The sequence below is a fragment of the Podarcis cretensis genome (assembly GCF_951804945.1).
Source record: "Podarcis cretensis genome assembly, chromosome: 10".
In the NCBI taxonomy this organism is placed as follows: domain Eukaryota; kingdom Metazoa; phylum Chordata; class Lepidosauria; order Squamata; family Lacertidae; genus Podarcis; species Podarcis cretensis.
The window spans coordinates 50227467-50255001 of NC_137179.1; the positions used below are offsets into that span (position 1 = coordinate 50227467).

Here is a 27535-nt window from a genome sequence, read left to right on the forward strand (position 1 = left end):
GCAGCTTTAGAATTAAAGAACAGGCATTCCACAGCAGTTCGCACCCTTATTTCTAAAATAAAGAATCCTTATCAAATTCAAGCATTGCTTCAGCTCCCAAGGAGGAGGAGGAGCTTCAACCCACCAGCTCTCTCTCCCCATAGCTCAAAAGCAATCTCCCTTGCTTTGTCTTCTGGTCCTTCAACCTAGGGACAATCCTCCTCCAACAAGATAACCATGACCCCAAACACACACATTATATTTCTCTGGCACTTCCTCTCCTCTGGCTATGCTCTCCTGCCTCCCTCTTCTGTCTTTCACATTCCTAAAAGGAATGAGAGGCAGACAAGAGGAAAGAACTCTTCCATGCCCTCTCTCATCTTTCCACTCACTTAATAATTGCAGCCTTCTTACCTTAGAGGCTTGACAAGATTTTGTGGCTTGTAAAGGGACAGCAGGATACATAGCAATAGTCTAGCACAATACCTGTAGCCTTGATACAAGCAGCTAAACAAACAGGATTGTGATGTCATAATTATGTCATCCAATAGAGGAATGTTTTCAGCCCACCTGCTGGCCAACTTTTAAGTACATTTTCATTAATTATAACTACTGTGAAACTTCTTATTCATGGTCTAGCTACTGGTTCCCAAACCCTTTTCTGTCCAGACCACTTGAAATTTGCTGTAGGCGTTCATTACACCACTTAATGATTTTTCAGCCTGTTGTAGTAATTATAATGTACTGATGCTGTGTGATATTTAACTGCATTTTTACAGACAAACCACAGACCACTCGAATGAAGCTTATGGACCACAGTTTGGGAACCCCTAGACTAAGGTACTGGTCCAATTAATGGGAAAGACACTGAAATTCAAGACTGAGAAAAATCCTTACCAAAAATAATTTTTCTTCTTGTGCTAGGGTAGATCTTTTTTCAAGCTTTCTGATACCTTTGTCCCCATCCCATGAAGCGTGATCCACAAACATACAAAAACAAGAGGTTGCTGGGAGAAGGGATGTAAATAAAAGAATTCCTGGCATCCAGCCACTGAAGGCATGTACATGGTGCTTGTTCCAATGTGGAGATTGCCCACTCTTCAGTCTGGCATCACTCTTCCCTCCAGCAGCACAAATTAGATATTCAACCGGTGGAGGGCTATGAGAGCAGAGTAGTGCAGCTGACTCTATGTAGCAGGGGACTTTCCCTTTTGTGTGTGAATTCACATACCACATTCTATTTGAGTAGCTTTCCATTTTTCCACATTTAGGGAATGCTTTTGGCACTGACTTGCCTCCATGGAATATCTACACATCCATCAAAAAACTCCTGCCTGTTCAAGAGGATCCTGGGGCATGCAGGATAGTCTACTGTATGTGAACCGAGGTCGCTACCTAGAAAGGACCCCAGATTTTTCCAAAGCTTTGTGTTATAGGCACAACTGGTACCAGTGGGCAGGTTGCCTTTCATGGTTGAGTGGATTGACAGCATTAAAACATTATTGGCTTACAACTAACAAAGCACTGGTACAACTTAGGAACGTAATTCATATCTCTGGTCACATATCCCACATGGACTGCGGAATTCTATCTGCTTAGATACAGCGTTTCTATTGACTCTTGCCAAGAGAAGGACACAAAGCAAGATCAGTGTCGCCGATATGTGAGTGAAATATGCTCCATTTCTCCTTTTGATGTGAACTGGATGAAGTTGCGTCAATGCTGAACTTGTACCTGGAGGAATAATAGGTGGGGGCCAACATACTGACGCTGCATCCTGACAAAACAGAGACACGGCCGGTGGACAAAAATAAATAACAATAAATATCCATGCTGTTTGGCTAGTAGAGTTACAAATATTTCACATCCGAAAACTGAACACGCTGCAGAGCTCAGGAAGTTGGAGGGTAAAAAAAGAGATGTACAAGATCACCCATAAGTGCTCTGTGGATGATCCTGATGATATATACAACAGAACAGAGATGAATAAATTTGCACATTATGGGCACACCCAGTTGTAATTATACAATCATTCATATTATAGTCTGCAGAAAGGCACAATTCAGCCAAAGCTTAATGCTTTTCCACGGAAATCAATGCTGCTTAAAAACCTATGCCCTAGTCTCTCTCGCTAAAATCAATGCAACAGAAAAGTGCCAAACTTGGCCTGCTTCTATCCCATTTCCAGTTGTTGCTTTTTTGGCAACTTGACTGTGGAGAAACTGAAGAAAACTAGACTGTTTCTTCTAATGCATCTAAAATCGGTGTATGCTGGATTTCCACAATCAAGTGACCCACTCCCTAAGATTTCACTATGTTTTCTTCAGAACTTCATTTTGGACATGGCTTCAAGGCTTTCCCCGTTTTTCTAATTCCTGTTTGTCATGTTATTCATTTTAATGATGGCTTTGCTAGGGATTTGATTTTCTGCTGTTTTTGTTGTATAGTTTTGGAATGACTGAATATTGTTTAATTTTTTATAAGCCACCATGTGGAAAGGTGGGATATAAATAGATTAAATTGATACAATCTAAAAAAGCATCTGAATGTGCCCCTTTGATATGAGAAACATAGGTGAGCTATATATTCATCTCAGGAGTTTTTAAAGCTGCAAATGTTTATCTCCAGCACACCACCAACAAAATGCACACATCAGGGGAAAGCTAGCAGTTTTACTTTCAGCACTGCAGCTCTATTGTTGAACATACGGACCCAAAAATAAGTGGAGGTAATGTCACATACATATTGCTTTCATCAAAATGAAGATAATTAACAATATATATAGCAGGTGAAGTAGTAGGAAAAATGATATTGTTTGGTCCAGTGAAGAGACAGTACATCTACTGATGAAGAGCTGATATTATCCATTTCATGCTCAAATGTCTCAACCATTTCAATAATCCTCCAATTTTTGTAATTAATCTTTATGCAGAAGGGAAAAAACCTTGCTAATATATCCCTTAGTTACATGTTTGTTTTATACAAAGCTGCATAAGGCATATGTAAAGTATACATGCTGCATAAATAAGACATCAATTGCAAATAGAGGCATTAAGATGCAAAACACAGCCTTGAATGCGACATATGCAGGAACAAAATCACATTAAAACTGTAAAATGCAAGGAAACATCACTCAGTTTTCAGAAGAGAACCCACAATAAAATAAGTGAATACAAAAGGTTTGCCTGTGCATAATCAAATTATATCCTGATAGACTGCAGATCATTTCAGTGAATTTAAGCTGTACTATACTCCCATTGCTTAAACAATAACAGTGAGTGATACCACATCAGTATATGAATGTACAAAACAGTTTTCTTAACATTTCCAAGCTAGTGTATGAAATAATGCAAAAGTGGAATTTGTACATCTCTACACCCACACACACCCACACACACCACACACCCACAGAGAGAGAGAGAGAGAGTTGGGTAGCTAAAATAAGTAAAAACGAAGGCTCTGGACCTACCTGTGTGACCATACTTTGCATGTATGGTACTGGATGTTGCTGTTGCTGTTGCTGCTTTTGCTGAGCAGCACTTTCTATTGCTACTTTTGCTACAGTACTTGGATCTGCTCCAGCTGGCACAGCAACCATAGTTGCACTGCAGCCAGCCTTGTTAGGGTCACTGATTGTAACAATTCTAACTCCTACTTTATTTGGGATTCCTGGAACATTTTCCCTATCGTTATCCTCTGCTGGCCTCTTTACAGTTTTGCATTCTGCTGTGCCATTAGTCGACCGAACTTCAGATGACAGGGTAGCCAGGGGCCCACGAGGTCCTGAGTGTGGAACTGCTATGATTTGATGCCCCTGTATAACAGAGGCCGTTGACTGTGGCGAAACTACTACACTTGGGCGTTGCTGAGGCACATCTGAATTCAAACTTGAAGCTAGAGGTCCATTAGGTACATCAGCAATGGTACCACTAAGTTGCTGGGTTAACAGTTTTGAAGCCTCTTGTGTACTGCTTACAGCAGACGTAGTACCCAAACCTAATACAGGTCCGTTGGAAAATCTTTCCCCTTGATCACCTTTGGCAGCATCTTGTTGTGTGGCATCCATATTCCCTTGTTCTACTGGAGAAATCTCACCATTTCCTACATGATTGGAAGTTTTGTGATTTGGAATGTTTTTGCTTAAATGGGAACCATCGCCTTTTTCAAAGTCACAGATTCCATTAACGAGGGGTTTCCTCAAATCACTTTTAATTTCCTGCGTTTCTGGTTGCTCAGAGTTCTGCTTTCCAAGAGCTCCGTTTTCACCCAAGTCTAACGACGGTCCATTACTGACCTGCGAGAACTGATTGGCCTCATTCTGAGTTTTCCCTGAGTTAGCTGGAGGTAGACTGGAGTCATGTTTTCTTCCGTTTAGAAGACTTCCCGCTTGCGTTTCGTTTTCCTTTGCATCGCCGTTGCTGGTATTTGCAGCTCCTCTTCGGCAAGAAGGGTTCTCCATGACCTCAATTTTACGCTCATGAATATGTAAACCTGTTGCCTCCTTTGCTTCTTCTTCCTTTTGGCAAATGATTTTGTCTCCTTTGAATGGGGGAGCAGCAGCAGAACATGACGATTGTCCGGCTAGAGGTGCCTGGGTAGGTGGAAGCGTTTGCACCTGCAGCCCAACTCCTGCCTGAGTGCCACTCACTGCAATTCCAGCTGGAGCAATGATCGCATTTCCCTGACTCACAGTTGCCGTAGCAAAACTAGTATTTGGCACAACTGTTATGGTGACCTGATTGCCAGAAGTCCCTTGGAAAATGGTTGCTGGACTATTTGAGATCAACTGGCCTGGCAAGATTTGTAAATTGGAAATGGGAACTGTTTGGACTGTTCCTTGGGGCTGGATTGCACTCTGCACCAACTGAACGTTTTGCTGTCCAACTAGGAGTGGCTGAGCCGAAGACTGCCCTTGAACTCCAAAACTTGGTGTTTGGTTATTTGCCATCTGATAAACCACTTGAGGGCTGGGAGCTCTTGCGTTGTTTGGAGGAGGAATCTGCGGTGCTGGGAGAATTAGCTTGCCTCCGGGAGTCGATGGGCCTCGCTTAGGAAGCAACAGCTGTTTTATCAGGCTTGACTCACTAGGAGGAGGCTGGCCCACTGCTGGGTTATTTTGCTGCGACTGAACTTGCATCTGTACCTGCTGTTGCTGCTGGACTTGTATCTGTGGCTGGGACGGTGCTGGTGAATGCTGCTGCTGCTGCTGCTGCCTCTTCACAGAAAGCATCTGGCTGACCGTGGGAGGGGGTCCTTGCGTTTGCGGGGTGAGCGGTGGAGAGGATATTACGGTAGAGACTTGATTGTTTGAAATTGGTCCAGGTGACGGGGAGGAAGCTGGCGTTAGGTTTGGCTGCCCACCCAACTGGACAGCTTGGCCAGTGGGTATCGAAGCGGGATTGGTAAGAACAATTTGGTGAATGGCTGGTGCGTACGTTGAACCTTGCTGAGCTGGCTGGCTTACGATCACGACACTTTGCTGAGGTGGCGGAGGCTGCTGTTGCTGTGATGGCTGCATGGGCTGCTGTACCACTGTTGCGGGAACTTGCTGAGAAGGGAGGGGCTTTGGTGCAATGTTCTGAAACCCTACTCTAGATGTCGGTGGATTTTGGACGCCAGCGATCGTAACCACCTGTCCAGCAGCAACTTGGAAATTCTGAACTGTAGTAGCAGTAACTATATTGGAAGATGAAGTTGTGACATACTGCTGAGGTGCTATGATGACCGTGTCTTGTTGCTGGTTACCAGCTGTGGACTGCTGAGATGATGTTTGTACTGGCTGTGATGATGTGGTAATGAGCTGTTGACTCTGGGAAACGGCTGATGTGCATGCTGGTATGTTCTGTACTCTGCCAAATATATGGCCCTGAGGTACAGCTTGTTGAATTACCGTAACAGGAGTGCCTGAGGGTATTTGTCCCGGTACCACCGCGTGCAAAGGGGACTGCTGAATTACAGGTTGATGAAGCAAAGTCTGAGAGCTGACAACAGTAACGGAGGGCTGTGGCCCTGCAATGCTAGGATTCTGATTGGAAGGTTGTGCGCCACCGCCTACAGCGATAGTAACAGGAACTGCAGACTGGGGAACGGTGCTCTGTATGACTGTGGCCTTGACTACTTCACAAGAAATTGGAGCTTTGTTCTGTATGACTGTCATGGGAGCATTTTGTTGTTGCTGACTGTGAACTGAAGGGTTCTGTAGTATCCTGGAGCCAGTCTGTACAACTGTAGGTGCACCTTGAATAGGAAAAGACATTTGTGTTGCAGTTAGAGTTGAAGACTGATTGTTAATAGAGGTCCTTGGAAAATAGTTTCCAACACTTGGCGGTCCATGTGGGAGTCCTGTAGACCAAATAAAGTGGGGGGGGGAGGCCATTAGTGGGAACCTTGAGATTATAGCAAGCAACATTTCAAAGTAGAAGTATTATTAGTTAACTTAAACACGCATGGTTTTTTAATTAGCTTTGGAGTCAGCACTAACCACAGACTTTGTACATACCAGACAGAGGTTCAAGTATCTATCACTGTACTTGGTGTCCATGTACAGTGGTGCCCCGCAAGACGAACGCCTCGCAAGATGGAAAACCCGCTAGACGAAAGGGTTTTCCGTTTTGGAGGTGCTTCGCAAAACGAATTTCCCTATGGGCTTGCTTCGCAAGACGAAAATGTCTTGCAAGTTCCTGCGGTTTTTTCCCCCTCCCCCCCCCCCTTTTCCTAAGCCGCTTATCAGCTGATCCGCTGATAAGCCGCTTAACAGCTGATCGCTAAAAGCCGCTAAACCGCTAATAGCGCTAATCCGCTAAGCTGTCAATGGGCTTGCTTCGCAAGACGAAAAAACCGCTATACGAAGAGCCTCACGGAACGGATTAATTTCGTCTTGCGAGGCACCACTGTATGCCCCTTCCTCTCCTTATAACTCCAAGGGCCAACAATGGTGTGGAATGCCATCATAAGGAGATAAAGAACTACAGAACTTTTAGAAGACATCTGAAGGCAGCCATGTATCAGTAAGTTTATAATGTTTGACTTTTCATGTTTTTATATATGTTGGAAGCAGCCCAGAGTGCCTGAAGCAATCCAGCCAGACTGGTGGGGTATAAATAATAAAATTGTTGTTGTTGTTATGGTTCACCCCAGCTGAATGTCCAATTTGCCAGGTACACATGACCTGCTTTTGGATAACATCAGTGTGCTACAAAATGCAGGCTTACGATTTAAGTTGTTAAATAATAATTTGCATTATCTACATCAACTAACATGGAAACCAGCTGAAGTAATCTCCTCTACCCCCAGAAAAATGGTTTCCAAAGCATTGTAGTGTTGTCTCCAGGGTTGTGTATATGTATATCTGCATATCGTATTTTTCCGTGTATAAGACTAGGTTTTTTCCCTTTAAAATGTCAAAAATTAGGGGGCGTCTTATACATGGATACATCTCTCCCCCCCCCATTTTCTTAAATCTGAGTCCCTAAAAATAGGGGGCGTCTTATAGACAGTAAAATACGGTGATTTCACACACCAGCCCACCATGCAGTACACTTATATCATGTATATCTTGCTTTTGAAAAAAAAAATCACAATTCCAGGGCAGCTTAGTAAACACATGGCTTTGGAACACAGGCTCCCCCTCAGCCTCCATGTAGAATGTCAGGTACTGCCCTGCACATCAGCAGGAATGTCTCACCCATATGATCTGCATGCCTTCTCTTTGTCGTGGAAGGATCATATGGCAGGCTATACATAATCAACTGCATCAGACTCTAGATGCAGAAAAGAGCCAGAATGCATGTGCGTGTAACCTTAGTTCCCATGCCACACTGGGTATATATGTCTCTACGGATAGCAGCAAACTGCGGGAGGCAGTGGAAGACAGGCGTGCTTTGGTCCATGGGGTCACGAAGAGTCGACTAAACAACAACAACAATGGGTAGCAGCATGTATAGTGGCCAGACCTGCCTTCCCAACACGGGTGTCACTCCTGTTTAGCCGCATGGGGTGGTGGAGAAGTTGGGGCTGTGTGGGTTCACTGATGGACAAAGCTTACTGGCATTATGCTCCTGCTGCTGCCCCTGCATGACTCCAACCTTGCCACCTAGGGCAGCACCATCCCAAAACATGCGCGACTCTTGGTCAACATACGACATAATACTGCAGTACTTGAACCAGCCCAACATTTTATGCTCTGAATCAATTCAAAACTCAACATAAAATATTCACAGTGTATAAATTACCTGCTGGTGAAGGAGAAGGAGCTACATCAGGAACAGAATCAACCCGAAGGACGGGGGTTGTCGTAGGTTGTTGCTGATAGTACATCTGAATAGGGAGAGGTATAGCCCTCCTTTTCACTCCTAACACATGAATATGTGCCTGCCCATTGTTATTTGTATCCTCTATTCTCTTCACTGAGTGATTGGGAAAGACAGTTCTGCCAAACACAAGCAAGCAAACACACACATTATTGGTAGCAGTGATATACTAATTCATTTTGCTAGCTTTTGTCAATGATCTTCTGAGCATAAAATCTAGCTTTGTATGCAAGTATATTTTCTAAGTATTGTGGTAAACTACGTCAGAAAAACCATTCCTCAAGGCAATTGATGGACATTTCAGTTTCCTGCCAAACGTGAGGGTTCTGAAGTAGCGATTATATCAGTGCTTCCCAACCAAGCCTGCTGTAAGCAATGATCAGTTCATGTTTCAGCACCAAGGAAGTGTGGGCATTGGCAATGGAATTGGTATGAAGAGGAGAACACAGTAGTGGAGCACTTGGGAAGAAGAATGGATCAGAGGGAGACAGAAAACGAGTGCTGGAAGAAAAATAGTACTGAATTTCATCCAGTTATTTTTAAAACAGGGAACAGCACAGGAAGGAAACTGTGCCTTCTAAGCCTGAGAAAATTTCAAAAAGGCAATGGAGTACAAATGGGCCATGGCAATGATTGCTATTTAAGGGCGGGGTGGAAATCTAAGGCAAGAAAGAAAAAGCACTATAAAATGTTCTAGATTTCCTCAGCATAGTATGCTGCTTGCATCCCACAGCTACTTTTTCTTATAGATCAGCAGGTTCAAAGGAAGGTCTCCCAGACTCTTGGCTCCAAGTTTTAGGTTTGGGATTTCAAAAGATAGCTAAGATAAAATGAAAAACCCACACGGAATGTTTGAAAATAGCAAAAACAATGGTTATACCAACAACTACCACCTTTAACAATACAAGATGGTCATATCCATAGCACACTTTCTCCTTAAATTTGCAAATCAATACAAACTGCAGAACACCACACATCCCCAGGCTGTGATTTATTCTGTGAATAAGTTAAACTTACCGAAGACATTTATAAAATCCAGTTGATGTTAGGATTCCACCGCGAGCTAGTTTGCTGCACGTGGAGAGGTATTCAGAGTACATTTCAGCTCGGGAGATTGAACAATCTGGATTGACCTCAAAATGGGCATTCAACCTAAGGAAACGATTTGGGAGAGAGAAACAAACTATATAAGCACATATGCAAAAAATAACTGGCTTACTGTTCTGCAACCATGTTTTTCAAACTTTTAAAGAAGCACTTCCTACATCTACATTTCTGACACAGAGCCTCTGTGCACTGCATAAGGTTCTGGATGCAACTCCAGTTCCATGGGGCACTGGCTGGCCTTTGGATCTCTTCCACTGCCCTGCAAAATAAAGTCTCTTCATGGCTTTGATATTACTTTGGAATGTTTTCCAGTTACACAGGCAGCCTGGTAAGCACCTGTACAGATGGCAATACAGTAGGTCTGGCACCTCTTGAAAAAGACTATACAGTTGCTTATTCCTACAGTATGATAATGAATTTTATATTCCAATGAATATAGTATAGGATGGTGCTATGGTGGCCTAATGTAAAGGCTAATATATCAGTGTTTCTTCAACAAAAATTATCACACTAAGCTGTGCTTCCTTGATATAAACATTTCTGAACTACACACACACACACACACACACACACACACACACACACAGACACACACACACACACACACACAGAGAGAGAGAGAGAGAGAGAGAGAGAAACATAGTGCTTATGTATAAAAATGTGCAAATCTATGAAAACATTCAAGCATGGGATGTAACAAGAAAGAAAGAAAGAAAGAAAGAAAGAGCAGAACATACAACAGCCATCTTAATACAAGGGTAAAAATCAAGCCCCTTGCTGTGAAGATATAATTAAATGCTTTATGCTCTTATCTGAAAACTAATACACTTAAAATAGAAAGGAATATTGTATCATTCAGCCTTTCTTGAAAAGGCTGTGCACTACTACACAGCAAATGTTCAAATTAGCTGATTAATATTTCTTCAAAACAGCATCAGAATATTTTTATTTCTAAAATATACATCAACCTTTAAAATGAAAATATTTTAAATTTAAACATTCTCCTATGGTTGGCTTTCTCTTCCAGTATTAAAATCTTTGAATTATGTACTCACCACTGGCATGCAAATTTTTCACTGTCAATTTCTACTATTCCTGGTGGTGGAGCAACATGTGGTGCTCTTGATGCTATGGAACAGAAATAATAGTCAGGGTCAAGGATTTAAACCACTACCTCACCACCCTTTTCATTTGTTTAGTTTCCACCCCTTACTATTTCTCAAACGTACGTTTTGGACTTGTTTTCCTGAGAGCAACTCTGCCTGAAGGTAGTGGAGCTTGCATTTATTTGGTGTCCAATGCCATCAGTCCTGAATGCAAGCCAGGGTCCCAAAGGAACACTCTAAGGCTCCCAATTGTTCCTTTGCAGCCATGGCTTTATCTAGCCCATACCTGACGTCTGATGAATTAACAGGTGGGTGTAGCTAGCTCAAAGTGGCCTGATGTGCCCAACTGGGAGGCCTGGCTAGCCTAATTAGGTCCACGGGCTGGAGGATCCCCACCAATGCAGTAAAAGGTGAACACCATACACTATACAATATAATTTATATAAAATTTGTTTAGCAACAGCAATACTAACCTGGGGTAGTATGTGATGGAACCTGCTCCACTTGCTGCTGCCTGATATCGGAGAGTAGATGGCTCGTACTCTGATGTTCTACAAGTTTTACAGCCCCGAGGGCATCTGATCCAAACATCTGGATGTCCATTGAGACCAGACATACTAATGTATCTGAATCATTAATATTAATCATATTAATATTAACACAATAGAAACTGAAGGACAATTCATTTATTACGCTTTCTCTATTCAACTGATGAAAATGAAAATAGCTTTATAAGTTTGGTATATGCATTTTTCTTGGCCTAGTATTTATTATTGCATTTAACTCATAATTTTATATACTACTTGATTGTAAAAAAAATCTCAAAGGAGGTATTATACTGAAATCATAATTGAAGAATCCAGATAGCTCCTTTTGTCATTTAGTATAATCTTGGAGGGGGGGACGGACAGATTCAGTTATTTGAAGGCGTTCTAGGAAGACCATGTTTCTTATGAATGTGTCAACTTGATAATAAAGTGTAGCATCAGACATAGAATCCAGTACTTAGTATGGACTCTTGAGAATGTAAGGTATTAAAAGAAACCATATTCTAATGCAGAGGTCAGCAAACTTTTTCAGCATCCACTGTCCCTCAGACCTTGTGGGGGGCTGGAATATATTTTGGGGAAAAAATATGAATGAATTCTTATGCCCCCCAAATAACCAAGAGATGCATTTTAAATAAAAGCACACATTCTACTCATGTAAAAACACCAGGCAGGTCCCACAAATAACCCGGAGATGCATTTTAAATAAAAGGACACATTCTACTCATGTAAAAACACGCTGATTCCTGGACTGTCCACGGGCTGGACTGAGAAGGCGATTGGGCTGGATCCAGCCCCCGGGCCTTAGTTTGCCTACCCATGTTCTAATGGACAAATATGGAAAGTATCAAAAGAGCCTGCAGATCACAAGATAGTCATTTGGTGTCCTCCAAGGCTACTTATCCTTTGTTGGTGGTTTTTAGTCATGCTACCTGCATATTAATCTGCTGCCTTCCATAGTTTACTATTAACTTTTCTTGACTTTGTATCACTCCTTGCATCCACCCTCTTTCTGTAAATACTCAACTACTGAGATCAGAACAAAGCATGCAAACTAAGCAAGTTTACGCAACTTATTGGCATAATTTATTTTGTGCACAGTTTTGTGCAACCTTCCTCGGTGAAAAATATGCATTTCTTTGGTGCAAATGACAAAAAACTGCACTGCAACAGACTTACTTTTATGTAGCACTTTTAATTTTCAAAAGTCCTTTATAATTCTTGTTTGTGTTGGTTTTGGGGGGGGGGGAATGTATGACTCCAACTTTACAAATGGGTAATGGTGTCTGCGTAATAGGAATAGGCTAAGATCACAGCACAATGAGTTTATGGCACAATGGGAACTTGAACCAATCCAAATCAAACTCTCTACCCACTGAACTGTATTGTCTGTTGTTTACTTAATGAGAAACATGTCTGATGGACAATGGGAACTTGAACCAATCCAAATCAAACTCTCTACCCACTGAACTGTATTGTCTGTTGTTTACTTAATGAGAAACATGATATGGATAATTTCAAAAAATTGCTCACTTACCTATGCTTTTGTCAACTTTTGCTATCTTAGTACAAGCCACTTCACCCATTTCAGTGAGCATATAGAGCACTTCCAAAGCTGATATGACAAGTAACACATCAGGCAAAGTGAGATGACAGATGATTTCTTTGTAGGATTCTTGATCTACATATTCACAAATTAAGACACCATTGTCCTCAGCTTTACAAAGATTAGCCAAGATTTCCATGCCTGAAACAAAAACAAGTATTTTAGAACCAAACATCTTTATCCTCAATTATCCAGACTAGAAGTAATAACCACATAACAGCTTACCCCTCATTTTTAAGAATCTATCTCTTGCCATTAAGCATTTTGTAACAGTATGAAACATTAGATGAGTTGTTTTGAAATCAACAGGGTCCAATAGAAGCTGAAAAAGAAAGAAAGCACTTTTACCTGAGTGATGTACTTATAATGGATAATAATATTTACAGTCACTGAAATGATTAGAAAGATGTCACATTCAATACTGAAAACATTTTCAAATGGATGCTATATCATTTCCACTACTGTGGATAAGTAAATTTGTTCTTCATTAACTCTCACTGTTTTTATTACCACTAAATTCAGTCTCGTGTATGAAATTTTGAAAGCAAAAGGAAATAACAGTCCAAATCCATTCATTTCTACTAAAAATTCTCTCTGAGTTCAATGAAAATTATTGCCAAGTAAATGTGCAGAAGATTGCAGCCTAAGGTTACAGTTCTATCTGTTCTTATCTGGAACTATGCCCCAGTGAAAACAAAAGGATTTATTTTTGAGTAAGCATGTATAGGATTGTTCTGTAAGGCTTTGTTTGCACTACTTTATGGCTTGTTTAGATTATATTGGAAGGCCAGCCAATAGCTTTAAACATACCAGGAAAAATAAGCATTAAATGTACAGGACATTTCCAGAATTTGAAGAAATTAGGGCCCTTTTGAATACACCACAAAGGAAGTATAAAACAGCCACTTTTATTGTATTAAGAATGCACTGGGCGCAAGCTAGGAGAACAGTAGCCAATCTTCAGTGTTAAATGTAAAAGCATTATTGACAATTGGTGGCTTTTGACTTTAGTGATGGGTTACATTTTTGGTGAGGGTATGGAATCTAATTGTTTAATCTCATCCCAGACAAAGAACAGGGATGCTACTTTGAAACAAAAACAAACAACCCATATCTTTACATCCCAATGAGGCATTCCATGATTACAAGTACATGCTATGAAGAACACAGGGATACAATTTCAGTGGACTAAAAATATCTGCAGAAACTTGCTGTTCTCGAAAATATTTGAAGAGATAATAAGAAACAACAACAGGAAAGAGTCTGGAAGATCTCCAGTCCCCTTTTACATGAGAATCCTTAATGTTTAAACTCAATCCAGCCTTGGGATTCAAGCCATTTAACTCATAAAGAGCATATTTTGAATTTGTTTCTTACCTCTGCGGCAATGTTTCCTAATGTGTCAAGCCCCAACTGTCTTAGAGAAATAAAATGACTGTGAGCAGAGAGTAATAAGAAACGAAGACAGGTACGATTAGCTGCCAACAGCTTTACATTTCCCTCCTCAAAGGAAAGATTTCGTAAAATCACTGCAATCTGGAGAACCCGTTGTCCTTCAATATCGTTAATGCCCAACTTGCGCGGTGGATGAAATAAAGACTCCCATATCCAGTCTTCTGGTGTAGCATCTATAAAAGACAACACATTCACTTGAACAGTTTCTGCTCTAGATACCCCAGATATAATCCAATGCTCATTTGATGTAACTCACCTTGAGATTTGTTTCTGTCTGAAATGAGATCACGTACTTCATTATCTTCAACAATATCCCTCCAAAACTGAACAAAAACAAACAAACATTGATTTATTTTTTTACTGCAAAGTTTCCTTTAGCAAGATAGCAGTCTGAAAAACCCATTGTGATGCGGGGGAAATGATGAGACTGATTACAATATCAGTATGTGTATCTGATTACAATATGTGTATTTGAAGAAGTGTGCATGCACACAAAAGCTCATACCAAGAACAAACTTAGCTGGTTTTTAAGGTGTTACTTGACCCCACACACACACACACGCACACACACACACACACACACACATTCTACAATAACTTAGTTATCAAGCAAAAATCATGATAAAATTACAGTGCAGGATTGTACACTCCTGACCCAAAAGTACTATTTTGCCTTCAGCATTTAGCTGCATAGCTACAGATCTGCAGTGACAGAATTATGCACTTCAAAAACTTATCCATGTTGTGCCTTTCTTTAACGAACAAATACCATCCATTTTTTTGGGATGGATATTTGCATCTTTTTATTTAATGTGCTCAATTTATTTTCTTTCAGTCTGGGATAAACTGTGAACCTATAGATAGTCTTGGACTATGACTCCATATTACTTCAATCACCCTTGATTATTAGCTATGCTTGCTGGGGCTGGTGGAAGTTGAAGTTCCAATAACAAGTAGGACATTTGCTCCTCATTCTTGATGGCCAATGCTACAGTATCATTTTAAATCAAAACAACCACTGACGCAAAATAATTTCATGTTTAAAAGTAAAAGTAAAAGACATCAGCATGAATAACAAAATAACTCTAAGCCACCTGCCACCTTTTGTTATATGCTTATTTTTAATCCTATCAGTCTCTTGTTCTTCTATCTCTAAATGAAACTCGTATGTAGTGTCACTGTAAATATCATGGAAAGAAAGTGGAGCTAATTCACACTTGGTTGGGACAGCAAGCATAAAAAGAACAGCTTAAACACTATTCCACTATCTGGGAGGTGGGGAATCAAAGAAGAAAATAAAATGTAACACCATATAACAATTTATGCAAACATGATCTCTTTATCAATTATTGAGTGTACAGTAATAGAAATGACACGTCTAAAATCAACTTAATGCATGCCTTCATTAAAACATGAAAAAATGAAGCATTTAAGTAGGGTGCACTATACTATTAAACATTAAAAAAGGCAAAATTAGAATTTCCAAAATATAGCTAATTTTAGAAGCAGTGTTACTAAACGGCATTCCTGAGTAATTCTTTTTAAAACTGTGCTATCATACTAGATACACTGTAACAATTATAAATAGATTTTGGAAAACATCCAAGCTTCCTATTAAAAAAATCCTCACAACATAACTGAAGCTCCTATTACTGCTATCACTAAACAATGAGACATTCCTGGACTATCTTTCCTCGGGACACAAATATTCAACGGATGTAACAGGTCAAACACATATAATTTGGTACATTTCTTTATGCACCCCTAGCAATAACTATTTGTGGCCTTTTGGGTGTAACGACCAAATGGCATGGGACACAATTCTCCCCCCTGGAAGCACAGTACCCATATGTAGAAGGATCCCCAAAAAGATGCAAATAGAGCATTCCCCAGCAATATGAATGCATAGTCATTCAGTGCACCAGGCTATTACAGTGGTACCTTGCGCACCAGGCTATTGAGGTGGTACCTTGGTTCTCAAACGCCTTGGTTCTCAAACACTTTGGTTCTCAAATGCAGAAAACCGGGAAGTAGGTGTTCAGGTTTTCAAACGTTTTTCGGAAGCCGAACGTCCAATGTGGCTGTTGGCTATTGTTTCCGGGCCATCTGCACCAGTCAGAAGTTGCGCCTTGGTTTTTGAACATTTCAGAAGTCAAATGGACTTCCTGAACGGATTAAGTTTGGCGCTTTTGTTTTTGCTATTTATTTTGTGGTTCTGAGGCTTTTTCGGTGAATTTGTTTTTGTGACTGTGTGAAACCTAGTTCAGCTCCTGATTGATTATGTGACTGTGTAAATGGATAAAAGCACCCCATCCAAACAATGACTATCATCAGTGCAGGTAAGGGGGGGAAATAATTTTATTTTTATCATCTACAATACTGTCATTTAATTTATAGTACAGTACACTGATCATTGCTTTGATTTAATGGATCAATGGTCTCGTTAGATAGTAAAATTCATGTTAAATTGCTGTTTTTAAAAGTCTGGAAAGGATTAATCCATTTTGCATTACTTTCCATGGGAAAGTGCGCCTTGGTTTTGGAACGCTTTGGTTTTGGAACAGACTTCTGGAACGGATTAAGTTTGAGAACCAAGGTACCACTGTACAGCTACCAAATTCTGGCCCATTCCACTTCCTCCAAGCTTGTATTGTTTTTACCTGAGTGGAGAGTATGGGCTGGGAGTACGGGATTGCATGCATCCTTTGCCATTAACAACTGTTTGCAGTGAAGGGACATGGCCTCAATTTTAAGTGGTGCTGTGCTACAACTGCTAGACGAATAAAACTTTGGACACTTTTCTCAAACAGATGTTTTTATTAGAAAACCAATATTTCAATGAGATAAAGATAAAACCCTCAGCAAGAAACCATTTTTAATTACTGAATGCTACCATTTTCGCTATGAAGGCAAATTGACATTCTCCGCATTTCTCCTATTGTTATTAATCTTATCTTCAGACTTTATACTTTTTTCTCTGTGAAATAGATTTATATTTAAAATAGTATTAGCTAATTGCCTGAAAAATGTATATATGGAAACTTTTTCACTAGTGCCTAAGAAATGTTAAATCTGGGCAGAAAAGTCACATTTACTTCATAGATACAGAGGTCCTTTTTAGTTCCACACACTTCTGTCAATAAAATTAAATTACATATTTTAAAATGTATTTCGTTTTTATGATCTCAAGTTCATCAACACCTGAACATATATAATACAATCCACCTGTACTGTCATTATTTGCTTGTTGCAAAAACTGATGAAGTAATTAATAATTCTTACATATTAATACAAAAAGATGCTTTACCTTAAGTTTTCTTGTTAGTGGATTAATACAGCTGATCGTGCCCTCTAGTGGGCAAACAAATGTTTTGGGGCTCTTAAATAAAGCATCTCTAATACATCCACTGTGTGCATGAAATGCTATATTTTGGGGCCTAGTATATAGTGCTCACGGCACAGTAACCACCTGAATTGTTTATCACACACATAGGTCAAAATATGGCATACAAGGCTGAGTGGTGGTGTGCAACATGCAACAATACAGTGTCTTCTCAAGGAACAGTACACACAGCCTATCGTGAACACTATCCACGCTCAACAAAATAACTGACATGGGTGTGCAAACTTGGTTGCGTGAAACTCAGCTGAAGTTGTACATATAACTTTGGAGCTGACTAAGGAGACTTTCACACATTCTAAATGCTGTTTCTCAATACTAATCTACAATAACACAGTCGCTGTATTATTACCTCCAGCAGCACCTACTGGGGAGAAGGAAGCTTTCAATCTATCCCTGCACCTACCTACTTATTTGAAATACCTGAGAGCTCTTTATCTGATCCACTCTAAATAAAATTCCCTTCTCTTTAGTCTAGCTTTGTCACTACTATTTAAGCACAATGTTTAAGCTGCACTGTTAAACTGTAAGGCTCTATCACACATTTTTGACATGCTGTTTTTAAAACTATATTTTTAAAAATTACCTTAACAAAATCTCTATCCGTTTTCTCCTTCCATTCTTCACCAAACACAGTAGAAAATGAACCTAAAGCTATGAGTTAAAAAGCATTAAAGTTACAATTAAAAATTGTCCATAAACAGCTGTGACAATACTATAGATAATTTGAAAACAGTGTAATTTTGCGGTATTGTGGCCAGCCAATCTTATTCAGTTGCAATATACTTTTCTAGTACCAATATTACAGTTTATTAGAAGTAGCATAAATATTTTTTTTAATTGTTTTGAGTTATGTCTTCTGCTTGGAGTGGGGTATTTACAACATGGAGAAGAGTGCTTTCTTTTGAAGGGCAATAGCCCATTATATCAACTCATCTAAAGCTGCATGAATTGGACTGCTGTTAAGTAGAATGGGGGGGGGGAGTTCTTTTATCAATCCTGAATAATAAAGGAACTACCTGCTATAATTATGCCACAGGCTAAACAAGCCAGGAAGAAGAAAAAATGAGTGGAAAATCTATGCTGAAGAAGTAAACTCTACGTTATGAAAATTCAAATGTTGTGCTTAAAAACATTATGCAAATAACATTCAAAGAAACTTGCTTAGTTGCATAAAGCTGTTCATTTTGTTTGCTTTGATCTGAATCTCTTATTTGAGTTCTCGCACAAAGTAGAATTTTCTTGAAAGGAACTAGCATGGCAAAAAGGCGATAACTTCAAGCCACATATTTCTTAAGTGCACACAATTCCCTGCATGTTGGTGTCCTCTGTCTACAGTTTCCAGCCTGCCTAGAAACCTACTTAAAAAAAACCAAGTGGAAATGCAGACACCTAGAAATCTGTCCACATTCAGATCCTACAGTGTATGTAAAGAAGGCATCCTGGTTCCTTTCTAAGATGCATTAGTGGGTAGTAGGTATAAAAAGGTTGAATACCCCTGGGCTAAACCCTAAAAGGTTCATTGAACTATTTGAGATAACCACAGGAATTGATGTAGTTAGTTCCAAGGCTCATCCTATTCTCTGAACAAAGGAATGTTCTATGTGCACAAGAAACTGACATGTGTGAATGGAGTGTCTCCTTTATTACAGAGAATGGGAAATCTCTGCATACCTGAGCCTTTAGACTGCACTCTTCAAGCCTAAATACTTGATTTTTAGGATCTGGACAACTGACTTATATGCAATGCTAATCAAAGTTTGATAACAAGCAGCTGCATAGAATTCAAATCCTAAAATTTACTCTCTGGAATATGCCCACAATATGGAATATTTTCTTAAGGCAGATGTGAACCCCCCCACCCCAAAAATGCATCTCTTATGCTCTCTTTTTGGAGTGATAATAGTGTTATACAGCTATGTTGAAACACACATTTCTCTAGGTACCAGAGTAAAATTTTACACAGGAAGTTTAGTTCTGTCTTCAGCTGGAAGCTGGCCAGCTGCAGACTCTCTGATTTAATCCAAATTGGCCTTTATGGCAGGAGTTCAACATCAAATTCTGTCAGTTTCAATAAATATAATGGCTGTATTCAGATGTCACACTCAACCATAGTTTAGTAAGACTCCACTCTTTTTTCCTCTTCTTCAGCAATGCAGTCTCTTCTCAGTCTCTTCTCCTTCGGGTGCAGCAGTTAATGCTAACTATGGTTTGTTTAACAAGCGAGCTTCATAATTCATGAAGCATTATCCATAATCAAAGTTTGTGTAGTCTGAAGACAACAAGCAGCAGCAAATCTAACTGGAAGTGGAAGTTTCCCAATTCCTCTTTGTAGCCAAATCAGAAGCAGGGAGAAGGGCAACAGCCCAAGGCTTGCTGCAGCTCATGCATCCTACATTAACCTATGGTTTAGTATGATATCCAAATGTGGCCAGTGGCTGCATACATGTCCTTTTACCAGTGGTTCAAAAGCACATCTCTTCAGCAATTATTCTCACCTAAATCTCTGGCTGCAAGAAACAAATAACCCCGCTCTCCCCAAAACCCCATTAGTTTGTTTATTCCAATCTTCATAAACACATATTTGGCCACGATCCTTGTTCTACTCTAGACTAACAAAGCAAGACATGATTAACCATTTCAAGGAAACACAAGAGATGCTTGAAATACTGAAACTTGTATGAAATTCAAACTATTGTGAAATATTAAAGAAAGAAAAGAAAGTTACAAAAACTTGCATAAGTGTGCTATAGAAGCAATGAGACTGGAAGGATCTCAGCAGAAAAACACTGCAGGATACAGAACTACTGGACAAAAAGTGGGTCAGCTTACTGGAGGTAATAGAATCAGCGTCATTTTAACTTTAATGTATCGTCTCACCAGTGACTTGTGAGAACTTTAGGGTCAAGTACCAATCCAAAATATCCCCTCAGTTCAGGGGTTGGTTCATAGATGAAATTATTGGAATATTGTTTCTACGTATTAGGCTGCTATTAATAGCCCTGTCTTGTGCACCTTTTCTCAGAAATGTAGTAACTATTTGTTTAAGGCTGAGGAAAGAAAGAAAATTCTATGTTGGGAACCATCAGGAAAGGGACTGAAAAGGAAATATCCCCTAGAATAACAGCGTTATAGACAATCAAGGATGTGCACAGATCTATCAACAGACTTAGTCATGGTAGCTAAATGGAATGTACAGATGCATGGCTGGGATTCCTCTGAATGTCAGTGGCTGGGAAGAGACACAGTGGTGTTAAAGACTGCTGCCTTCACTGACTTTTGTAGGCATCCCAGAAACATCTGGTTGGCCAGTGCTGAAAGCAGGATGCTGAATCATCAGTCTGATTTAACAGGACTCTTCTTTTGTAGGATTATGAAACAGGTAGGATAGAAGATGGGAAAAGACAGAGCATGCAGAAGGAAAAGAGGAACAAGGAAACAACTCTGCTGCATAGTAGTACACTTGCTCATCAAAGGATTATTCAAAGTAGAAACTTACTGTCATCAAATACCCCAGCGTTAGCAAGCAGCAAAGTGATGATTTTGGGGTCCTTGTCAAGCTGCATAACGTGCTTGCTTTCATTTGATAGAAGAGTGCACACATTAATAGCAAAGTCCACTTCATTTGGGAGTCCAGATAACAGAGAAAGCACCAATTTACTATAGTCATTTGGCGAATTAAAGTCCATAGATAGCCCATAACTTTGTCGAAGAAAATCTATTTATAAAGGCAAAAATACATCATTAGCAACAATGCACCTGTAGGCTTTTTGTGCCATTTGTCCAACGGAAATCAAGGACAAATGGCGCTACCATCGACTAATTTGTCAAAGTTTACCTGACACGCTGTGCTGCTGGTAATTATAGGAAGATGGAATTGCACCTATAGGAAGTTGAGGCTTTGGATTGCCTGGTTGTACCTCATCATCATCCTCTCCAAAGTGATGTACTTTCTCGTACTTTTCTAGATAACTGAAATAAAGAGCAAGGATTTTTCACTATGTAGAACTTCATACTGTACAATCATACAACGCTAAAAAACTGTAAATTGCTTTAATTTAGCAGCTCAGTGAAACTTAATAAATTGAGGACTTCTTAAATAAATAGAACACACCATAGATCCAGACTATTAAGTTCTGATTTGAAGGGCACAATCATATTCCAAAGCATCCATAATTGTATTTTATATAGGTTATTCTATAGTATTATATTTTAACTGCATTGCAGACCTTCAAACTTACTATTAAACTTTTGAAAATAAACGAACCCACCACCACAAACACTAAATGTACATTACAGCAGTTCTACTAGATACACCTACAGCTGAAAAACTGAGTGTATTTTTTGCAGCTTGCTGATACCCACAAGCCTAATTTAGGTGCTGCCATTCAGGGTCAACGGAATTAGTTACAGACTTGAACAAAATCTTCAGTGTTGATCACTACCCCCACTGCTTTAAAGTTTGATATTACTTCACACCAACATCTAGAAGGGTGACCAAGATCAGTGCCCTACTTAATGTAAGACATTTCAAAACATTGCCAAGCAAACCCAGTCAGCACAAAAGCAAGGATTAGCTCAGATGACCATCAAAATCAATGTTTGAAGATTTAGCAATAAATCAAAGCTCCATTATTCACTGAAGGGAATGCGAAGGCAAAGCAGCACCCAGCTGGATTGAACCCCACCACTGCTGATGTCAACCTGAGATGTCAACTGATTGACATGTAAGTGTGGTTGGGGGAAAATGGCCTCATGGGCAAAGACTGACCTGTGAGTCCGAGGATCCCCACCTGTACTTTAGAGGACTTGATGTCTGAATTGGATCACTATATTTACACTCCCAGTGGTTCAGAGAAAGACTTTGCCCAAGAAAGGGATTTCAGAGTTTGTGGAAGACTTTTAGTCAGCAACCCTATGTAGACAATGACACCCCACCCAACTAAACTCAGTGGGAATTACTTCCAAGTAAATATGAATAGGATCGGGCTCTTAGGATCAAAAAGGTGGACTCAGTCTCTCTCAAGGAAAAGTAGTCTCTTGGGGCCCAAGGACTTTTTTTTTTTAATACATATTTATTAAAGTTTTTGAATAAAAATGCATAAATAAACAACATTACTTATATTATAACATAGTTTCATCACTTCTTTGGACTCCCCCGCGTCTCCCGCTCGCACTTACATCGTTACAGAAAAAAATTCCAAGCAAATTACCCACTTGTTTACAATCTTATCTCCGCTCATTTAAATAAAATCTAACAATTCTCCAATAAATTTATATTTTCCTTAATCTCACTTATCATCAAAATCAGATCTAATTCAGTGGTAGGCCATTATTTATGATCTAGCATCCTTCTTAACATTCAACCAAATTACAATATTTTTGTAAATAAATCTTGAATTTCCTCCAGTCCTCCTCAATCCTCTCGTCTCCCAGGTCTCGGATTCTACCAGTCATCTCGGCCCGTTGCATATAGTCTATCAGCTGCATCTGCCACTCTTCCAGTGTGGGTAGATCTTGAGTTTTCCAGCTCTTAGCGATGAGTATCCTTGCTGCCGTTGTTGCATACATAAAAAATGTTCGGTCCTTCTTTAACACCTTCTGGCCGACAATACCCAGAAGGAAGGCCTCTGGTTTCTTAGTGAAGGTATACTTAAATACCTTTTTCAACTCATTATATATCATTTCCCAGAAGGCCCTCACTTTAGGGCAAGTCCACCAGAGGTGAAAGAATGTACCTTCATGTTATTTACATTTCCAACATTTATTATCAGACAAATGGTATATTTTGGCGAGTTTAACTGGGGTCATGTACCATCTGTATATCATTTTCATTACATTTTCCTTCAGAGCATTACATGCAGTGAAGTTCAGCCCAGTGGTCCACAACCTTTCCCAGTCCTCAAACATAATATTATGCCCAATGTCCTGAGCCCATTTTATCATAACCGATTTAACCATTTCGTCTTGTGTATTCCATTTTAACAGCAAGTTATACATTCTTGAGAGTACCTTAGTCTTAGGCTCTAACAATTCTGTTTCCAACTTCGATTTCTCCACCTGGAACCCTACCTTTTTGTCAATTTTAAAAACTTCTTTAATCTGAGCATAATGTAACCAGTCTCGCACTTTATCCTTCATTTTCTCCAAACTCTGCAATTTCCAATTGTCTCCATCCTTTTCTAATATTTCCCAATATTTTGGCCATTTGACCTCCATATTGGGGTTTTTTCGGGCCTTAGCTTCCAGCGGTGAAAGCCACCTTGGAGTTTTATTCTCCAATAAGTCTTTATATTTTGTCCAGACATTAAACACTGCTTTTCTGACAATATGGTTTTTGAAGGCCTTATTTTTCTAAGGCAAGGGCCTTTTAATTATGCCCAGTGAGATGAAGCACAGACTCTTAACACTTGTAAAATGAGCTTCTAGAGAACTATTCCCCCCCAAAAGTTACCACATTCTAGCTTTAAGAACAGCAACATGCAGAGTACATTTTAAGAGTATTATTTTCCACTTGTACAAATATAAACTTTTACAAAAATGTTTTCAAAGTGGTGATTTCATAGTTGTGGCAAATATATTTAATGAACAAAAAACATTTATTTTACAGATTAATTCAACTTGTCTCCCATTCACACTCAGAGTGGTCTATGGGGACTTCCATCGAGGAAGACCAAACATCCTTACCATCAGAGAAAGAAGTATATCGGGCACCTTCAGAACTTTCCTTGCTAAAAAGTGTGCTCTTTTAATAACTATTTCTGGTCTAGCCAGCCACTTCAGAATCCCACTCAACTCAACCTTGCTCTGTTTAAGAAAAGGGAGTAATATGTTCCTGAGTCATGTATACAATTACTAATATGTAGAAACATTAGCATCCCCTTATCCTGTTTCCAGACAGTGAATATATGTATTGTATTCTATTTTATAGTTCTATCCAACAGTCCTCAATCGAGTGAGAATACACCTGCAGCAGCATACAAAAGAAAAAAGGGGGGGTAGCAACTGAACCACTTAAAACAAGAATTCAAACATACTAAGCACAAAATGGAGAGCAAGGATATTAAAAAAACAAAACAAAAAACTATACAAAGGCCTTTCTATAGCAGAAACAACAATTCAAACTCAAAAGCCTTTCTAGAAAGGGAAGTCTTGGCTAATTTGCCAAAGCTCGTAAAGGAGCTGGCAGGTGCACTTCTCTGGAAATTAAAAAAAGGGCTGGGGGTAGGGGAAGCCACACAGAGAAGATCTAAGATCTAACTGCTCTCATTCTGCTTCCATGAACCAAGTAAGGACTCTCTGAAGATGCCAGTTAATGTGAGGAGATGTCATTAAATCAAGACTTCTGAAACCCGCTGATGCGCTGGCTAGGCCAGCCTTCCCCAAAGGCTGCACTGGCTACGACTGCTGGAAGTTGTAGCCCAAAACATCTGGAGAACATTAGGCTGGTGTCAGTACTGGTTTGAGGCACTACACAAATTACAGGGAAAATCTATGGTGCACACTTTCAAAACTGGCATCATGAGATATCTCCAAGGCAGTCTAGTCAAAAGTCTTACAGCTACTTTTTGCAACAGTTATGGTTTCACAACACACAAAAGACATGGAGCATGTTACAGTTGTGCAGCACAGAGAATGTAATTCTTGATGATTTATTATTATTATTATTCATTTATTGGCTCGGGGCACAATTTAACAGGAACATCGCCTACACAAACTTCAGTGAAATAGCAGCTGAGCTCCAATGCAAACTTAAAATCGTTTTGCATTTGTGTTACAAGCATTCCTGGTGGATTAAGCCCTTGCCCTCCTAATTCTGCCCCTTCCACTTTGAATTTTGGTTAGCCAAAGCAGAGGGTGAGTTTTGTGCAAGCATTTTTATCATCAAAAGGCAAACCATTTACTTATTTACTTGAAGTACTTATATACTGGTTTTCATATCAAAGCTCTCCCAAGGCGGTCTACAGAAGTTAACTAAAACCATAAATCAATTTTAAAAACAAAAATAAAGCAGTAGTATTACACAAACTAAAAACAACTATACTTTAAAACTAACTCACATCACTAATAGAATGCAAATTGAAGTTTTAAAGTAAATTTAAAAAGTAACAAATACATCTTATACATCTTTTGGGATCTTTTTTAAAAAAGAAACTCAGAGTCTGGGGCACCTGCACAAGCACACCAATAGAAGCCTTTACGAGTGCCATAGCACCCGCCAGGTTGACGACCCCTGATTTAGAAATTTGACTATAGCACTATGTAATGTTCAGTGTTTTCTGTATAAAACACAGAGGCATCCTGTACAGTAAAATAAAATATGCCACATAAATCTATTATATTCCCCCCTTTTTAAAAAAAATGTAAGTGATATGTGTCTAATCCTCCGATGAAAAGCTCCTGCACACATCCTGCTTCTAAAACCAAACTAGATTACAGTGGAAGTAGTTACCCATTTATGTTGTGGCATTAAGGAAACTGTGTTTTAGCTGTCTCTGCGTTAGCATCAGTGATTGATTTCCCTACAGTCCACACTCTACCACAAGCTACAACATTTCTGAATTTTTGCTTTGCAAAGTGATGTTTGAGCAGATTTCTCATTTGTCTTTCTACTCCATTAATTGACTGCATTCACATTTTTATATGTTTAAGGTTATCAACAGGTTCAAAACATTAGGGTAGTTTCCACCACTGTGCAAGCAGCATTCCACTAACACAACAGGATTTCCTTTTCCTTTCTTCTTGTGGGCCCTCCAAATCTGTTCCAGACGGTTCCCCAAGCAGATTAGGAGGGTGTATTCCAGAGAAGAGGAAATTAGGAAGAAGTTTGACCTCATTGAAGGCCAGTATTTCAATATGAGTAGGAAAATGAGAGTACCCCTAAACATTTCATTTAGAAAAAGTACTATCTATCATATTTATATTCTTTTATACACACATATTCATAATTTTAAAACTTCAGTGTATATGCCTTTTGAATACTGAAAAAAGTAAACAATTCTTTTTTAAAGGTTAAATTACAGCTTTCCACTTTTCTGTTGGAAGAAAATACCTTCTTCAATTTCATTCTATATTACAATATAGAAAAACAAATCATCCTTCAAAAATAAACAGGTGTGTTTTTAACTCATAGCTCCATTAATTAAAATTGGCTTGCCCATAATTAAAAGCAAGCACAGTTTAGAGTGCAATCTTACATGGGACAGGGTCTAAGTGTGTGTGTGTGTGTGTGTGTGTGTGTGTGTGTGTGTCGGCTAGCTCCATATTCTAATCGTTTTCTAGGATTTTAAAAATGCAATGTATTGTTTAAATTGAGGACAGTCATCTGTCCTCTTGCTCTCTGTAAAGAACAATTGTGTACAGTGGTCCCAACTGCTATGGACCAAGATTTATTAAACTTAAAATAATAATAACATAATTAAATAAAAACTGTGCACTGTAAAAAGGCCTGAGGGTCCTGAAGCCACAGAGATGGATTTAGTTTTGCTGCAACTAAGAATATAAAATTCTTTAGGAAGAGGGCAGGGTGGGTTTTTTTAAAAAAACCTTTTAGGAGGCTAAAGTATGATAAAATTCAAAAAGACTTTAGATAGAAATTATTTGCAGAACGAGGCTGAATTTTTTTTACTATCATGGGACTCTGCCAGAAACAGTCTGGGTACATTCAGAGTGAACAGACATACCTGCCTCAGCAGAGTGCATGCCTGTAAGCTAAGTATTCTTGCAGGGCTAATTTTCACAGGTAACGGGTGTGCCCTGCCTTGGCTATAAGCCCCCAGGGTGGGCATGGGAACTTGGGACAACTTTGCTGTTCTCGTATGGTCTGGGATTAGAATTCTGGCTTTGCCCCCAGAATTAGTTCTGGGACTAAATCAGCTTTTGCCCGCTGCTGAACCCTGCTTAAATAAAGGTTCTTCTCTTCCTCTCAAGTAAGAGCCTCTGCCATTGTGTCTGGGGCATGAGCTAGGATAGCATGGGATACAATAAAGCACTCTATGATTTAGAACCAAAGGAAGGACTTTAAA

The 27535-nt window shown here is 39.5% G+C and overlaps 1 protein-coding gene and 1 long non-coding RNA gene across 5 annotated transcripts in view; one reads left to right on the plus strand and one right to left on the minus strand.

The window, feature by feature from the left end:
- Positions 1 to 27535, minus strand: part of ARID2 (AT-rich interaction domain 2) — a 113709-nt gene that overhangs the window by 29377 nt on the left and 56797 nt on the right. For 3 of the 4 annotated variants that reach the window (XM_079994026.1, XM_079994027.1, XM_079994028.1), the window contains 12 exons: positions 21349 to 21482; positions 21010 to 21228; positions 18097 to 18164; positions 14367 to 14433; positions 14033 to 14283; positions 12881 to 12977; positions 12587 to 12796; positions 10975 to 11127; positions 10451 to 10523; positions 9306 to 9440; positions 8211 to 8407; positions 3449 to 6321 (listed from right to left, as the gene is read on the minus strand). In XM_079994026.1, coding sequence (XP_079850152.1) covers positions 3449 to 6321; positions 8211 to 8407; positions 9306 to 9440; positions 10451 to 10523; positions 10975 to 11127; positions 12587 to 12796; positions 12881 to 12977; positions 14033 to 14283; positions 14367 to 14433; positions 18097 to 18164; positions 21010 to 21228; positions 21349 to 21482 — 4477 coding nt within the window. The remainder of the gene's footprint in view (positions 1 to 3448; positions 6322 to 8210; positions 8408 to 9305; positions 9441 to 10450; positions 10524 to 10974; positions 11128 to 12586; positions 12797 to 12880; positions 12978 to 14032; positions 14284 to 14366; positions 14434 to 18096; positions 18165 to 21009; positions 21229 to 21348; positions 21483 to 27535) is intronic. The other variant, XM_079994029.1, reaches the window with a different exon arrangement.
- On the plus strand, positions 464 to 1808 carry LOC307226007. The gene is made up of 3 exons (XR_013843241.1): positions 464 to 665; positions 759 to 819; positions 904 to 1808. It is a non-coding gene; the product is annotated as an uncharacterized lncRNA (long non-coding RNA).